The sequence below is a fragment of the Mastigoproctus giganteus genome, chromosome 5 (assembly GCF_048544385.1).
Source record: "Mastigoproctus giganteus isolate SK-2022 chromosome 5, ASM4854438v1, whole genome shotgun sequence".
NCBI lineage: Eukaryota > Metazoa > Arthropoda > Arachnida > Uropygi > Thelyphonidae > Mastigoproctus > Mastigoproctus giganteus.
Window position 1 is genome coordinate 42659669 of NC_143579.1, and position 18895 is coordinate 42678563.

The 18895-nt window shown below is 35.3% G+C and overlaps 1 protein-coding gene across 1 annotated transcript in view; it reads right to left on the reverse strand.

The window, feature by feature from the left end:
- LOC150085330 (uncharacterized) overlaps positions 1–18895 on the reverse strand; it is a 79149-nt gene that overhangs the window by 44514 nt on the left and 15740 nt on the right. Inside the window, exons 2-3 of the mRNA XM_090373155.1 lie at positions 15808–15881; positions 5883–5966 (exon numbers count right to left, since the gene is read on the reverse strand). Coding sequence (XP_090229281.1) covers positions 5883–5966; positions 15808–15881 — 158 coding nt within the window. The remainder of the gene's footprint in view (positions 1–5882; positions 5967–15807; positions 15882–18895) is intronic.

An 18895-nucleotide genomic window follows, 5' to 3' on the forward strand; every position in this document is an offset into this window, starting at 1 on the left:
TTTATTGATACATAATCAGGTGTGGTCTCCTGATGCAAATACCTGCAATATGTATCAAATATTTCAAATATTTTAATCTTTATTGTTCTTTCCTTATTATTAGGTTTTCTAACATCAAATTATTTTCCCATCTTCTATTTGATGTTTGCGTTGTAGTTTATTAATTATTATTATATTTTTCTCCATTATAGCTTCTTTCCTGCTAATTGGCTTATTAATTCAGCCCTTAATTTCAGATAATTCAATGCATCTTACTATTTCATCATCCTACATCCTATTTCTTACTACCCTTTTTTCTACTAGTTTTGACATCTTGTGTTTGTTACAAATCCATCTGTTTGCACTTTGTCTCTCACTTTATTACTTCTAACATATATATATATACATTAATCAATATATATATATATATATTGATTGCAGAGTAGTTTATATCTAAATTATCAGGTGATACAGAAATATATAAGCTAGTTTGAAATTAAGTAAACAAAGAAATATATAAGCTAGTTTGAAATGAAGTAAACAAAGGAGGTTAAGCAAGCTAAGGCAGATTATTATGAAAAGTCTTTGGCAAAAGGATGCAAAGAGAAACAACAAAGACACCTTTACTGTACACCTTTACTGATGTACACACAGGCCATATCTTTAGTACATACAGGTCTGGAGGCCTCATTTTAGTAAGGATATAGAGCTGCTGGAACAGGTACAGAGAAGGGCAACCAGATTAGTGTAGGGAACAAGGAGTTGCTCTTACCAAGAAAGGCTTCAGTTCTGTAAACTGCAGCATTTGGAGACTAGGCACCTTCAAGGTGATCTGCTTGAGGTTTTTAAGGCTTTGAATGTCTTGAGCAATGTTGATAGGATTCTTGCTCAGACTATGCACATGAGGGGACATAAATTCAAATTGAGGAAGGATGGTTGCAGGACAGCCATGAGGATGTTTGCCTTCAGCCAGCAGGTGGTTGATTTTTGGAACAAACTTCTATCTGTTGTTGTGGAAGTGGGTAGTTTGAATAAATTCAAAGAAGAACTAGACAAATTATTGAAGGAGATGAACAGACAATACAGGAAGGTTTTTTTTTTTTTTTTTGCTGATGCTTCATAAGCATGCTTACTTTCATCATTTGCCACTACTAATACTAATGCTCTAAGACTGCTGCTATTCCTGCTTCAGTTTCTGATTTCAAGCTGTCAGTATAAACAATGGTTTGGTTTTTTTTTATGGTACAAAAATGACAAGTATAAACAATGATAAAGATTAGGTACTGAGCACTAAGAACAGTGAATAGTTGTGAGATTTGTTTAAGTAGGGAAATTTTGTTTCCAGATATGGAAATAGAAGTTGCAAGTGGGTAATGCTATATTTAATGTTGGGCCAAAATATTTGGAAAGACAAATATATTATTTAGACTGAGATTCAGATTTAGGAATAGCTCCTTACAATGTATATTACAACATACATTCCAAAGCATATTGATGCTTTGCTAATCTATTTTTCAAAAGTTGTACAAACAGGCGGGTCAGGTTAACTAATTGGATATGGACTTTATTTTGTATTGGCATAATGTAGGAGCAAAATTTGTCACCTGGCAGACAGATGAGGTCATGTGACTCTACATAAAAGTTACTTACTGGAGATGTTCAACCTGCTCCTAGTGCTATTTTTAATATGACTGTGATGGGCATTGTCTTATCATTCCAGGACACTCAGCCTTGTTGAGTCATAGGGTGGTGCACCAATAATCAAGTTTGGATCTAACTGCTACGGTTACAATGAGTTTGATATAACTTAGTAGCAGTGCATTGACAATCTTCTCTCACATTGTTGCTGAGAGGACATTCAAGATGTTTAATTTCTTCAGGAAAACTGTTCTTAGTTTTTTGATGTGTTCCAGGAAATTCAGTTTTTTCCTCTAAAACTTACCTAAAACTTTAGTGTAATTTTAATGGGAAATTCTGTCAATTTAATAAATAAATAAATTTCTGTTTATTCTGACGCCAGAAGAGTTTACATATTTGTTCTGAATGCATAAACATTGAATTATTGTTAAGAGCAGTTTCAGATTTTTGGCATCAAAATTCACAATGGGCCATTCACTTTTAGTTGAAGACATGGGCATGAAGCCACAACCTTCTTAACCACTCGTCATGGCCAGCCCCCTGGCTTCAGTTCTGAGTTGAAATTTTCATATTCAAAAAGAAATTTAAGCATTTGGTTTCCTGTGTAGAGAGTCAAACCTATTAAATTGGGCCATTCACATATTTTATTGATAGCTCTTTGTATTAGTAGTTCTATTGATTGCACATTTTGTATGATATTCTGAGGGTTCACATAGATGGTTGTATCTACTGTGTGTTTGCTCTGCTGTGATATTCATTCTAATTGCACACAGGGTAGCACTTATTACTGATCCTTGAGTACTCCTTGTAGGAACACTTTAGTGACAAAGGCAAGGCCTGTACTTGACTTGGAACATTTGGTGTTTAAGAAGTCTTGAATGAAGTCTTGAAGGAAATGGTCAGCAGTCCAAAGTTGTGTATATTGCAGAGGATTCGAAACAAAATTTTATGCAAATTTGCTGCTCATTAAAATCACTCATTTTAAAATGCGATGTAAACATAAAACATCCTCTATTGATTGCATGCTAATTCAGAGTATCTGCAGATAAATGGATGATTCAAGTGTCTTATTATGTCTAGATGAGTCACTGAACATGTTGTTATCAGTTTCAACTCACTTCAATATTGCAATTTCAAGACACAAAATCAGTTCCCAAACTTTCTGATCATGCCTCATATGCACATTGTGAGATCAAGCCTATGCACTTCCACAAAAAGTCCATTGATAACTGAAAACATTATTCAAAATAGGATTATCATAATTTCATTACAAACCTCACAGTGCACAGTATTTTGCAGATGCCATGCAACCAATGAGCACTGCAACAGATGGAATGAACCAGGAAACAGTTCAGTAAACACTGGACAGGAGGTTGGATATATGGAAGGAAAACTGACAGACAGTATAATTTAGCTGTATACACTATCAGTGAATTATGGAGAATGGTAGGTAATCTTCTCCAATGAGTCCAACTTGAAGAGTTCAGGTTTAGCAAAGATGCATTATTATGGAGAAAGGAGGCAGATATGTTCAACCATGCTGTTTGCAGAAAACTGTCTTGCATGGTATCATTACTATTATGACGTGGGTTGCAATTCACTCTCTGTTATTAATGAACGCAATGGTTACGATTATTATTTACTGAAGCCAGGTTGGTTAGAAGGAGATGATCACTTTGTGGCTGTTTTTAAGATTTTAAAGTTCCATTAATGGGGAAGTGAATGCCAGTTGACATTAATATTCTAGAGAACCACTTTTACTCAGACAAACAAAACCTATGCATAAGATGGATTTAAATTTCATATGGTCACCAGTGGAAGCCTGAGATATTTTACACCCCAGGAGAGATGGAAAGCTAGATGGCATCCCTAGACCTGAATTTTTGTTCATTGGTGAAAGCAGTGCATTTTATAGTAATATACTACCTCAATTTTTGTATGAAACTGAAGGTCTTTGGGCACTGGGTTCTCAAATAAATTTCACAACTATATACATTTATGTTTGTACATTTTACTGTTTTAAATATGTCTTTCTCCGAAGAGCACCCTAAGCAGAGACCAAGGTTGGTATGATTGGGATGGCCCTGGTGGCCACATTTATGTGAATCTTAAAGGGAACAGTCCTTGCCAAATAGACAACAGTATGGAAAGCATGTCATGGCATCTGATCACTTTCATAGGTTCAACAAAACTAATTCTCATTCTGAAATAACTGGCAGTATGAACATCCACAACATTTATCAGTTTCAGCGATGATAACCACTTGTATTGCACCTGTAATGGCAAATAAAATTCAATTTGTTTTAGTAATTTACAAATTAATGGACTGTACTGGGGGATGTAACAAATAAAATTGAATAAACATACCATTCAATGAAATTACGTTATTATGAAGGAAGGTACTTTTCTGGATACATTCACTGGAAAGAAATTTTAATGAAAACTAACTAAAATTAATAAATAATATTAAATTTCATATTCTGATTCCTACCTTGGAACCTTCTTCAGGATTGTTAATAGAAACAATTGAACTTCAAATTACAGACTAGAACAAAAAGTGTCTTAAACTTGGCTACACCCCAAGTAGGTCACTGGCTAGGACAATGGTTGGATCTCATGCCTTGTGTACTCCTTCCTGTTATTGTCTGACTTCAATGACATGATATTATCCTCCATGACCTTCTGACCATTGGGGCCGATTCTACATTGACTGCTGGTTGGCAAGTTGTTCGTATGAACCATACTGGAGGCAGCAGGATATACTGTTGGACTAGGGAGGATAAAGGATGAAACTCACCTTATGGAAAAATTAGAAAACAGAGCTAGCCAATTCCCTTTGTTTTCAGGTTATACTGTCGGATCTTAATTGGGAGCAGAAACCCTCAGCTTATTCTCTCCTTCTTGTGTTGTTTTCCAATGAAACTTATAAAATGCCTTCTATTCAATGAGTAATAATTCAGAGTGACTGCAGATGGATTATGATGCATTATGATTCTATGTCTAGAGGAATCACTGAATATTTTGCTACCAACTTGCTACAATGTCAAGACAGAAAGTCAGTCCCCAAACCTTCTGATCACACCTTTTATGCACATTATAAGATCAAGCCTGATCTTATAATGTGCTTCCACAAAAAGTGCCCAGTCAACTGAAGACATAACTCCACACCCAAAATTTCAAGATTTTTAGTTGAAAACTGCACTGTTCAGATTTTGGGTGTGCTACATCTTCTATTACGTAACCCGGTGTTGTCAGCATGCTCCTTTATTCTAGCTTACATCTTCAACATGTCTACCCAATGTAATTCTTCTAGAACCGGCATGTTACTCTGTAGGTGGTAGGGTAACATACCTCTCTACCCATTCGAGAAAGGGTAGAGAACTGATGACTTAACCAATACTTCAAATGTATTCAAAATGTGCCTGGCATTAGTGTATAAACACTAATAAGCAAATAAATGCCTTCCTGTTTAAGCATTTAGTAATTCTAACAGAGCCCACATAACTGCGTGCTCAATGGGATCCCTCCTCCTGCTTTCCAGGTGCTGCTCTCCTGCATATCCCAACAGAAGCAATGTAAGAATCCATTTTCTCTGCTTATGGCTGCCACTAATTTGTGTGTCCTCCTCCCCCAAAACAAGCAAATCCCTCCCCAATATTGCCTCTTTGATAGCATCAGAAAATATTATTGCACTCCTTCTATTCAAGTGCATCCAGTCTCTTCTGTTAACAAGCATGCCATGCTGATAAAAATTCTACCCCAAGAGTCTCACACACTCTCTCTCCGGGTCTGAATTAATTGACAAGGCTCCTTTCTATCATGAAAAATTTCAGACTCTTTCAAATTGATTCCAATTCAGTTTTTCTTAATATCAATGCATAACTATTTTAAGAAAGTTTCAGAGTACCTAACTTAATCTTTTTGGCTTAATTATCACTTTGTCCTTAAAGATGACAACTGTTTCACAATTATCATCTTTTAAGGGCAAAAATGAAAAGTTAAGGAAAATATCCATCAAGTGATATTGAAATTCATCCATAAAGAACTGAGAAGAATGGTCACTAGCAACAACAAAGCTTTAATCAAAGATAAGAAAATAAATTTAGACAGAATGAACACATACAATTCATATTTTGCAGACTTCCGTTCCAATAAGTATCATCCACAACTTAACAAAGCATTGAACATAGCTACTAGATGCTGCAATAAAAGGAACACCTTGTATTATCAATTACAATGTAGCTTATTTTCACTTAAACACTTACCTCTATACCAGCTCCAAAGAAAATATAGCTATTCTCCATATCATGAAAATGGAATATCCGCTCAGTAAAAGGAGCCATCATAGTCTAAAACAGGAATATGAAGTTATATTAAATAATAAAAAATTACAAGCAAATATATAATGTGATGCACTATGAAATCTAATTAGTTGGAAAATTCACTCAGAAAATTAGTTTTCTAGCATACAGGATCTTTTATAATCAAAAGGTACTGGGAATATATCTTATCTCATTTATTTTTAGGTTTGCACTATTTGCACTGGACTTTTTTTTTTTTTGTCATATTTCAGCTTAAATTTGTTGAATTTGAGAGTAAAATGGACAGAGTATTACTGTTTAGATTTTATGATTTCTAAATTTAAATTATGCCTAATTAGCTGCTTTTTCCTCAAAGGGAAAGTTTCCCCAACTTTGTTTAGTATAACAACATCATCAGCTACTTTTGAAATGCACATAAACTAATTTTATTTGAATTATGTATGAATGTGGCATGAAGAGATGCAACATACAAATGCACTCATATAGTCATCTGTTCACAGCTAAATGTGTATCTGAAGAATGAACATTGCATACATCCTTCTCCCCCATTCAAATAAAATCCATTTACAGTGTTTCAAAAGTAAACTGAGATTTTTAGAATAAACTGAGGATGGGAAACAACTTTCTCACAAAAAAAAAGCAGCTTATTAGACAAAATTTTAATTTATAATCATAAAATTTCAAAAATTTCAGCCTAAAATAAGGGAAAAAAAAAAAAAAAAAAAAAAAAAAACTGTGCATGCCTTGTATGCACAAAAGAGGTTTTATGTGAAACATCCTTGGCTTGAAGAGGTTGGCAAAATCCAAGCCAATAGACTAATTATGAAGTATGATTGTGGCCATTTATTGAATAGTATGGCAACACAATCATACTTCCTGAAGTTACTACTGCAACCTAGCAAGATTTCGATAGGGAATAACTGTTGGAACCAGATTAGCAGGGATGAGTATCTCAGTCATCGCCACCTTTATCCAGTACCTATGTATACAATGTCTCATGTATCAAAGTGAACCAATCATGGAAGTACCACCAGCCAGAGGTCCAATTAAGGCAAGCCATGCACACTGTTGACCAAAGGGGCAAGGCAGAGGATCTAATGTGTTGTCCAGCACAACAGATGTGCCACAGTGGAGTAAATAGCCAACCAATACACTGTATGGGAGGGACTTTAATAATGCACCAGGTGTCAGACACTAGCCCGATTGGGCTACTGCATATGATGGTCTACATAAGGCTCAAACCCTGCTGCACAAAGGGAATTTGTACAGGAATAGTGCAATGGTACACTAACACAATTGCAGATGAGGGCCCACATAGGGCTTTCAAACTCTGCTGCACAAAGGGGGAATTGTACAGGAATAGTGCAATGGTCTGGAGCATGTTTTTATGAGAGACCCTGGGTTCCCTAGTGCCTAACTGATAAGCACCTCACTGGAAACCTGTAAAGGTTCATTTGTGACCATTTGCAGCTGTTCATGATTGCCATCTTCCCAGACCAACAAGAATCTTTCAAAAAAGATAATAATGCTCCGTGACAAAAGGTAGCAAAGGGATTGGATTAGTCCAATAAACATTACAGTAAGTTCACAATCTTCCAATGGCCATCAACTTGCTTGATTTCAGCCCAACTGAACATGTGTGTGAATTGTCAGGAAACATGCTTTCTTGCATCACATGTCGTCACTACTACTACTACTACATCGGAATCCAGTACTATCAAATACCCATCAACTATGTGGGCTATACAGCTTGGCAACAAGGCACCTGATTGAGGTCTATAAGGTTCTGAGAGAGTTAGTAAATGAACGAAGACAAAAGTTTCACTGTTATAAAGAATTCAAGAACTACGGATCAAAAATTAAAATTACAGAGGAAGAGACTTAGATTACATTGTAGAAAGTTTTATCCAGCGAATATTTGATTACAATTTGAAGAAATTGTCAACAATTCAAAAAAGAGATAGAGGCATGTGTATTCATCCTATTTTTGAAACAATTGTATTAAGTTCGGATGAACGATTTTATTTGCCACGTACCCGAGACATTTCCGCTTCCGGTTCTGACCATGTGCTGATTGAACCATGTGGAGAAATACCACGTGTGGAGGTACCGTGAACCTGCTATTTAAGGAGATGTTGCAGAAAGTCATATTACTGTTGAAGAAGAGAGCTGACGCTCTCGAAAGCTCCAGGTTTTTAGCACTTTTAATTTTATATTTTAGCTTATTTTATGGTAAACGATCTTTTATTACAGTTTTTAGTATTCGGCAATATACAATCATTAGTTTATTGTAAATAATTTGTTTTTATACTATTTGTAAAAATTTTAGTTACAGTAAATTTTGTTCAATGGTCGGTGTATGAGTTTATTTCCTAGATATGAGTTTTCCCGACCTCAGAGGCCTCTTTCAGGATAATTTGAAGAAATTCAATGGTCAACTGGAGAGTTACCTACATGAGGAAGAAAGCACATAATTTGTTTATTTTTTATCTTTTTTTATATTTTTCAGAAAAAGGATATGGCTTCCTTTTACTGAAATAGCCAAGTTAGTATATAGCTAATACTAACAGTGCGTCAACATGGATTAACCTGAAAACATCATCCAGAACTTATGCCACAATATATTCAGGCCACGTTGTGCACTAAAGTTGGCATAACTGGGTACTAAGGGTTACTAATGCAAAGCTATCTCAGTAGATACTAATGCAAAGCTATCTCAGTAGATACTAATACAAAGCTATCTCAGTAGATAAGTATTTCATCTTAATACTTATTCCTTATATATTATGGATTCAGAGTACAGTTAAATAAAATAAAGTAGTAGCAGTAATAGTAGTAGTAATAATCGAAATAATGCAAGAAAGCAAGCTTATATAGCATCAGCCAAAAAAAAAAAAACATACACACTTCACTCATCCGTACCCTCCAAGAATTTGTCTAGCTCTTCCTTCAACTTATTCAAACCATCCACAACAACAGATAGAAGCCTGTTCTAAAAATCAATCATCTGCTGGCTGAAGGTAAACTTCCACACATCTATCCTGCAACTTGAATTTATGTCCCCTCATGTGTGTAGTCTCAGCAAGTGGAATAATCAAATTAACATTCAGTTCACTCAATTCATTCAAGGCTTTAAACACTTCAATCAGGTCTCCCCACAGGTGTCTAGTCTTGAGATGCTGCAATTTGCAGAACTGAAGCCTTTCTAGGTAAGAGCACACCCTTTTTTCCCCATTCACCAGTCCAGTTGTCCTTTTCTGCATCCATTCCAGTAGATCTATATCCTTCCTAAAGTGAGAGGGCACCTCCGTAGCCAGGTGGGAAGGAGCAGCAGTGCATAGCACACGCTCCTTGATTAGACTGGGGTTCAAGCCCATCATCACCAAATACAGAAGATGCGGAAAGGTCAGGGAATGACCACCGCATATCCCGGAGCAATATGGCCTTAGTTGCTAATGCTCCTAAAAACCAAAACCAAACCAAACTTAAAGTGAGGCCACCAGACTTGTATACACTACTCAAGATTCAGCCTAACCATGGCATTATACAAAGGGATAATCACCTCATTATCCCTGTTAGCAAAGTTTCTGTATATCATTGACAAAACCCCATGAGCTGTCCTGGCAGCACATCTGCATTGTTCAGAAAATTTCATGTTTGACTACACAATTATCCCCATGTCTTTTTCATTTTCCACTACCCTGAGTGTAGTACCACAAAGTTGACAAGTAACTCTGGAGTTACTACTACCCATATGCAGTATCTTGCATTTGTCAATGTTAAAATTTAAATGCCATTTCTCAGCCCATCAATGCAATTGATGGGTTGAGAAATTGCAGTTAAATGTCTAAATCTTGTTGCAGTAGCTCACCCTGATGACTGTCATTAATCACTCTGCAACCTTTGCAACATCTGTAAACTTAGACATTAAGCCTGATGTCTTCATCAATATCATTGATAAATACTGAAAATAACAATGGGCCCAGCAATGAACCCTGGGGATCTCCACTAATAACATTAGTCCATGAAGAGCAGTGCTCTCTGTCTTCATCCACTTAACTATCCCTTTATCCATAGTAACTTGCCCTTAATGCCACATTTCTCCAGTTTGCACAGCAGTCTTTTATCTTCAACAATATCAAAAGCTTCCTGAAATCCAAGTATATGATGCTAAAATTATTTTTTGCATCCAGTTCTTTGGTCACTACATCATAATACTAACCTATCAGAGTGGTTAGACAGGACCACCCCTTAACATATCCATGCTGTGATTGTAGTATAATTGTATACCTGTCCAGGTGGTCCTGCATTACTTCTTTAACAAGTGATTCTATTACTTTCCCTGGAACAGACGTTAAGCCAGCAGGTTTCTAATTACTCATGTTGCCTTTTGATTCCCCTTTATGAATTGGAGATACATTAGCCCATCTCCACACAGTGACCTCCACCGAATCCAGGCATGCTCTTGTAATTATGGCCAAGGGTTTGCTTACCTCCTTTGCTGCCTCCCTTAATATAACTGGATAGATTCCATCCACCACAGGAGCCTTTTTTATGTCCATCTTCAACAATTTTATCTTCACTTTTATTTTAGTTACCACAAAGTCATTTAGCTCCTTAGAGTTTGATAAACTTCTGGCATTCCCTCCCCTAAAAAATTCTTCATGTGCGAATGTAGATGCAAACTACCTATTCAATTTATCAATGACCTGAGTATGGTCATCATCGGTTAACCATCAAGTAACTCTTTCCTTCTACTGTTAATGTGAGCATAGAAGGTCTTTGCTCCTTTTCTTTGCATTCTTTTCCAGTGAGGTACCATAATTTGCCTTAGCTTGCCTAACCGCCTTTGTGACTTGATTACAGACTAATTTATATATACCACAGGATCCTGTATCACCTGATAATTTATATGCATCCTTCTCTGGTACATGTCTCAACAGTTCACCTGATATCCATTTAGGTCTAAGCCTTGAACAGTATTTCTTCGTTTGTATGAAAAGCCTAGTAGCTTCTTTGATTACTTCCCTGAATACTTCACTTTTAGAATTTGCTGTTGGTAACATCATCAATTTGTCCCACTGCACACAGTTTAAAAACTGTCTGAGCCCTCTGTAGTCACCCTTATGAAAGCAAAAGCCTTTCCCTTTACCCTTGATAGTAGTTATGTCTTTAATTAAATTCCACATTAGTACACTGTGATAGCTGCCACCCAGTGGGTCTTTTACCTGCATATTTTTAATAGTATTGCTTTCTCTTGTTATCTCTATAACATGCTGCTGTATAAAACAGTCATCCAAGACATCCACAAAAGTCTTGCTAGTGTGTGAGCGACCAACCCACAAATTCCAGTTAACATCTGGAAAGTTGAAATGCCTCATTATGAGACATTTGCTGCCACAATATATTTCTCTGTATAGCTGTTTGGTATACTCATCACAGTTATTAGGCCTATATAACACACTCTTACTCTCAATTTTGTTTTCCCATTACTTGTATCACACTAAACTGACTCAATGTTGTTGCACTCACCACCCATGTCATTTAATATAGATTTATAATTTTAGATTTAATATTCTTCCTTATATTCAGCATCACTTATGTCTGAATGACATAAGTGATGCTGAATTTGAATATGGGGAGTACAATGTCTACATAATGTCTGTATTTGATGACTTAATCTTACTTCAAATTCATCAAATTTATTTACAATGCTTTTAACATTAGTGTACATGCATGGTGTTCTTACTGTTAGTTACCCTAACACAGCCTGTGTATTTATTTGTTCCATAATGATCCACAGCAGGGCCTGAAGTCCCAGACACTTTGCTTTCCATACTGCTGTATGAATTAATACTAGCAATGCATGAATCACTTTCACTTCTGCCTGTGGCTCTACTTAAGCTATTAGTACATAACTTCCTAAAGAAGCTGCAAGTCATTAGCATAAAGTTTTTCCCAACTATGTGCTCCAGTACACTGCTGTATCCTGTTTTTACAATTAATTTCAAATTGAACATATGTGGTACATCGTAGGACAGGCTGTTTGACAACTGAATCCAGTACTATTGAATATCCACCAACTGGGGAAGAAACATAGTCAGAAAGGTTTAACCTGTGAACACCTTTCCAGGACCTGTGCCACAAAGTAAACAGGCTGTGCTGTGCACTAAACTTGGCACATCTAGGTATTACGTTACTCCATCATGAAGAGCACAGGATAATCTCCCATCCTCTTCAAAAATATCCCCCCCATCTCTTCAGGCGTCAATCTACCATGGCAGATCTAGAGGTACAGTAGCGTCGCCAGTGCACTCCAGTATATATACAAAATGTATATATTGGTGTCCAATATACTTAAATTTTATTTTATTTTATATTTAAATATAACAAATTTATGGAGTCGAATAGATCACGGACATAGACATCCAACCCAAGCATTTTCAAAACTGCAGAAGAAATCATACAAATCATTAAATTAATGATTCTTGAGCAGCTGGTTTTAATTTCAGTTTTTGTAATGGTGCTTTTCTATTTTTTTTTTTTTTTTTTAGTGATCCTGAAAATGGTATCATGATACTGATATTAAATTGATAATGAAAAGCAAATGAAGGATGAATATAACAGAAAAAGCTGCTACTTCTCATCTGCATTTTGTAACCTACTTGGAACTATCTCATGCTGATGTGGCATTTTTCATTATTAACTCTGTTCCTTTTTCCAGGTTATAAGCACTGTCTTGTGCCTCATCTCAATAAAATAAGTTCAGTAAATTTGATTCTTTGCAATGCATAGTAATGAGGTCCTTTACAGCATGTCTTAGTTGCTGAAGTGATTTCCTTACCAAGTAAAACTTGCCTTCAAGAAGGCAAGTTTTACTTGGTAAATTTTAATTAGTGCACAATAGTTAATTGATAGAGCTTCTTAATGTATCGTTATTTAGAAATTTGACTTAAAGAGAATAATAGCAAAGTGAGGTGAGTACCATCAGTTAAGCTTTGCTATTATTCTCTCATTAGTGCACAATTTAATCTTTTGACTGCAATCAATTCCAATCAATCTTTATTTAAAAATTGATTGGAATAAGTGGGAGAGAAACTCAAGATAGGGAAATACTTTTTTAAATAAACTAGATGATTATTATTTGTACCAGCATGTTAGAGAGAGTACTAGGGATAAAAATGCTTTTGAGATCATCATTACTAATGATTCAGACGACATCACAGGGGAAGTTCTAGGGACAAGAATATTTTGGACCTGGTTATCGCCCATGATCCTAATATTAGCAAAAATGCCTTCAGCATCAAGTATCATACGAACAAAATATGCTTGCACACACTGATTAACACAAATATAAAATTAAAATATTTAATAGACTATAAAAGTGAGAACAGTAAAAATACAATAAAAAATGTAAAAGCCAGTTAAGAACTGATAAAATATAGCAGCAAAAAGCAATAAAGTACACAAAATAAAGGAATGGCTTTTGAGACAGAGATTGTATCTTTCTGAATTGAAAGTTCTGAATTGATATTGTGTCACATGACATGATATCAATTTAAACAACGTATGATGTGATCGAGAATAGAAATCGTCACATGATGTAACATCATGATATGATCCTATACAACAAAGGACAAGGAAAAACAGTAAAAATTAATTACAATAAAGGAGTTCGTATCCACCCCATCATGAAATCTGCTATTTTGAAGTGACAAGCATTGATGTGCTTTGTATAACTCTATTAGGAGTTACAGGAGACTAGGCACCTGTGAAGTGATCTGATTAAGGTACATAAGGCTTTGAATGGGTTGAGCAAGCTCAATGATGTTGGGATTCTTCCTCTTGCTCAGATTACACACTTGAGGAGGCATAAATTCAAACTAAGGAAAGAGAGTTGCAGAACAGATGTGTGGAAATTTGCCTTTAGCCAGCAAGTGGTTGGTTGCTGAAACAAACTTCCAACTGTGGTTGTGGAGAGGTTGACAGCTTAAATAAATTCAAGGAAGGATTCACAAACTTTTGGAGTGAATGGACAGGTAAAATGGGAAGGTTTTTTTTTTTTTTTTTTTTTTGGCTGATGTATATGTGGCATATGATGCCATTAGTAGTGGCATCATATGCCACTACTAATGCTAATGCTATTAATTCACATCATTTTGCATCACCAGACCTGATTAATTTTTTCCTCCCTTCCTCTTCATTTCTTTATCCCTGCTTTTCTTTTCTTTTATTTTCTCTCTATTTTTATTATTCATCCTTTTTCATTATGCAGGATCACATCACATAGTTGCATCACGTGATGATTTCTGTTATTTATTGCATGATGATATGCTATTTAAATTGAAACTGTCATACACTTCAGAGTTGAGAAAGTGGCACTCTGCATCAAATTTTAACCCTTTATTTTGATATTTTATTGCTTTTAACCATTATATTTTATCAGTTCTTAACTGGTTTTTACATTTTTTATTGTATGAGGAAAGGTTGAAAAGTTTCTATCCTTCCCATGGAAGGAATGCTGGAAAGTTGTGAAAGCCCATTTATTTTTCAACATAAAAAAAGTAAAAGTAAAGTGCAGCCATTTTTCAACATATTTCCCCCCTTAAGTCAACACACTTTCTGGTACAATCCATTAACTTTCATAATCCACTCAAATACAATTCAGAAGATTTTGACTCAAACCAGTTGTTGACTGCATCCATCACAGCATGTCACTGTCAAATTTCTGTCCTTTAAAGTCCTTTTGGAGATTTGAAAATAAAAAATAGTCCAGTCCAGCGAGTAGGGTGGATGCTGTAATAGCTCAAACCCACAGGCATTTAGTGTTACCTGAATCACAAACACACACACAGCATTTGTGATTCAGCATTTATAACTTATATTTGTGCTAAACACACACAGCATTTGTGATTCAGGTAACACCTCACACTTTCCTGCTTCTGATTTGCATTCAGCACTTTAGGGTCCCACTTACCTCGAAGAAACCTTCATTACTAAAACATTCACCACAATATTGTGGGCTCACTCATTGGAGATGTTGAATGTTGTCTCAATGTGGTTCAATGTTATTCTACAGTCTCTCATGATGAGGTCATGAATGGCATCCACATGTGCAGGTGTTGACATGGTAACAGGACTTCCACTGCAGGATGCATCTTTAAAACTATCTTGCCCAAGCTTAAATTCTGCAGCCCAGTTTTTGACTGCGGCAAATGAAGGACAAGATTGCCCTAATGCTTGCTGCATGTCTTCGTGAATTTTTTTCAGCAACATTTCCTTTAAATGAAGGTACTCAATGACTGCATGGTGTTTGATTCTCTCAACATTTTCCTTCTTCATTCACTGCAACACTTCAACTCCCCCAGTAAAGGAGAGGAATACAATTACAAACCTAACATTTTTTGTGAACACAATAAGAGTCACAGCACAGATTGACGATACTATCTTTCACAAAAACCTTTGCAATCTAAAAACTTTTTTAATCCTCCCCCTCATATATTGCCATTATTGGTTTTTATAGTTTATTATAACTTATATTTGTGCTAATCAATGGATGCAAGAATATTTTATTGGTAATATTATGATGTCACAATCTAATAAAACTGGCACTCTGTAGAAGAGGAAGTTGAAAAATGCACCTGATCTACTTTAGCTTCTATGATAACTGGATCTTTTTACATAAACAGCCCATCTCTAACTATTACCCTTAAAATTCTATAGAATCAGTGAAATAATCTAAAAAAGATATTTTTAAAAAATCTGTAGAAGTGGCAACACCGTGATCAGTGCAGTCCAGGTATATATATATAAAAATTAAAATAATCATTAATGTACCTTAAGATATACAATATGCAATTTTACTTACTTCCAAAATAGTTTGACAAAATGCTGCTGTGAATGACAATGCAAGAAGAACAACAACGTCATCGCGAAGGAATTCTTAAAAGAAAAACAAATATATAAAAAACAATCTGGTTTTTAATTATATAATTTCAGTATTGCAATTTTAAGGAAAAAGAATTCATAAATATTTATTGAAAAATTGCTTCAACACCAATGATTTTCATTCTATAATTATTAATTTAATGAGAAATGGCAAGAAAATATTATCTTATTTTTTCTCTAAAAATTTCAGTAAAAATTATTGTATTTCTTCAGTTATAATAATTATTGTATTCTATTAAAAATAATGTATAAAAAGGGAAAAAAATATTAATAAGAAAAAAAGGACTATGTAATTTTGCTTTTTTAAATTGCGCTAACATAGAGGTGGAATTACAGAAATATATTATTTGTTAAAGGATAGAGAGACTAACTTTTTCTATGTTAATATTTTATGTAATTATATGCTTCTATCACGAAAAATTATAATGTACATTTAAATAGCATAATCAATCATCCTAATTATGCCTCACTGACATGTAACACAGTTATGATGTGGTTGTATATTTATCCTTATTTTAATATTTAACAACTATACTTTTAAACATGAAATTCAGATAACATGAAATTTTGTGTCAATATCTGCTATTTCATGTTAACTAATTTCAACTGTATTTTAAAATGATTTATAGGAAGTTTGTGAGAGATGCAGAAATTACTGTCCTGCACCGGCAAGGTGCGGTGCTACTATGTTGCATTTTATAAAATCAATCTTATTAGTTTTGTGACGTACTTTGCATGCTGAGTTGTGATAAAGTCATGAAAATGATACAGTCTATCATTTTGAATTGTTTACAAAAAAATTTAAATAATTAAAATTTTTTTAAACTTAGCAGTTCACATAATAAATCACAGTAGAATCTTGTTAATACAAATGGTGGCGTTCTCCTATAATTCATAAGAAAAAAAGTCAAAATTAGAATGACCACAAAAATACAGTAATAAAATATTTTTTGTAGTTTAAAGAAATATATATCATCTTATATATTATTCTCACTTTAACATTATCCTTAGCAATAATATTTTCAAACTTTCTAACCATGAGATATTTTATGCAGTGCAAATATTACAACTGTAATGAAACAGACTGGAAAAACATTGGTATCCATATCTCTAATACAGCTAGACACCATTTTTCCACATTATGTATACATGTCACTGAAGATTCACTGCTGCTTCTTCAAAGGTGGAAAGCCAATAATATCACTTAAACAGATCCCAGTCCACAACAAATCATGTCCACATTATCACACTATTAACCCTTGCCCTTAATGCCACACTGTGCCAATTTGAACAGCAGTCTTTTATGTGCAACAGTATCAAAAACTTTCCTGAAATCCAAGTATATGATATCAAAATTATTTTTGTATCCAGTTCCTTTGTCACTGCGTTATAGTATCCAATCAAATTAGTTAGACAACATCTCCCCTTAAGGAACCCATGCTGTAACTGAAGTATGACTGCACTCCTGTCTGGATAGTGCTGCATCACTTCTTTAACTAGTGACTCCATTATTTTTCTTGGAACAGAAGTTAAGTTAACAGGTATGTAATTACTCATATCACCTTTTGATCCCCCTTTGTAAACTGGGGATACATTCACACATAGTCTATAATGACCTCCCCTGAATCCAAAGATTCTCTCATAATTATGGCTAAGGGTTTGTTTACATCCTTTACTGTCCCCCCTTTTATTATAATTGGGTTGATCCAATCCACCCCAGTTGCCTTTTTTTATGTTTAACTTTGACAATTTCTCTTCCACTTTCCTTTCAGTTATTGAAAAATCATTTAGCAGCCTATTAGAGTTTGATAAACTTCTTGGCATACACTTCCCTAAATCATTTATCACGTGTGAATGTAGATGCAAAATATCTATTCAGTTTGTTGGCAAACTGAGCAGGATCATTAAAAGGTGAAACATTATAGTTGAATTTTTTTTCAGACTGGTCTGTACTTGTTAACAGGAGAGACTGCTTCTACAGGTATGAGATACACTTAAATAGAAAGGGTGCAAGAATATTTGCTGATGCTATTAAGGCAGTGTTAGGTGGGTCGGAAAACTGCTAGCTTGGGGAGATTAACAGTAGCCACTGGCAGAGGTGAAAGTGATTCTTGCACTGTTTCTACTGGAAAGAGCAGCAGCCTGGAAAACAAGATGCAGGGTATTTCAGACACTGTTGGCAGTCATTACAGTACAAGTAAACACATGGGTTGTGTTATTATTATTATTATTTGGTTTTTAGGAGCATTAGCAACTAAGGCTATATTGCTCCGGGAATATGGTGGTCATTCCCTGACCTTTCCGCATCCTCCGTATTTAGTGGTGACGGGCTCGAACCCCGGTCTAATCAACAAGCGTGTGCTACACACTGCTGCTCCTTCCCACCTGGTTATGGAGTGCCCCAAAGTTGTGTTAGGGTAGCTAAGAATAGGAACAGGTGCATGTATACTTGCGTATACACCAATGGTAGGAGTTTGGTAAATAAATTTACCAAACTCATTTTCAAATTCTTTTGGTAAATGAATTTGAGGTATTGCTCAAAACATCACAGGCAGATATTGTTGGGATATCGGAGACGTGGTGCCACACAGATATAAGGAATGCAGAACTGGAATTTGGGGAGTACAATGTGTACAGGAAGGATAGACAGGAAAGGAAGGGAGGAGGGATTATGCTATTAGTTAAGAAACACAAAATCCAAGGAAGTGAAACCAGTCGACATAATGTCGACTTCAGTGCAGTGTCGAGTCAGTTTGGTGTGACATAAGCATTGGGAGATCAAAATTGAGAGTAGGAGTGTGTTATAGGCCTAATGACTCTGATAAGTATAATAAGAAACTGTACAGGGAAACAGAGTGGGCCAGTAAATCAGAGAGTCTTATAATGGGGGATTTCAATTTTCCGGATATTGACTGGAATTTGTGGGTTGGTCACTCACACACTAGCAAGGCATTTGTGGATTTATTGGATAATTGTTTTCTACATCAGCATGTTTGGGCGGCAACTAG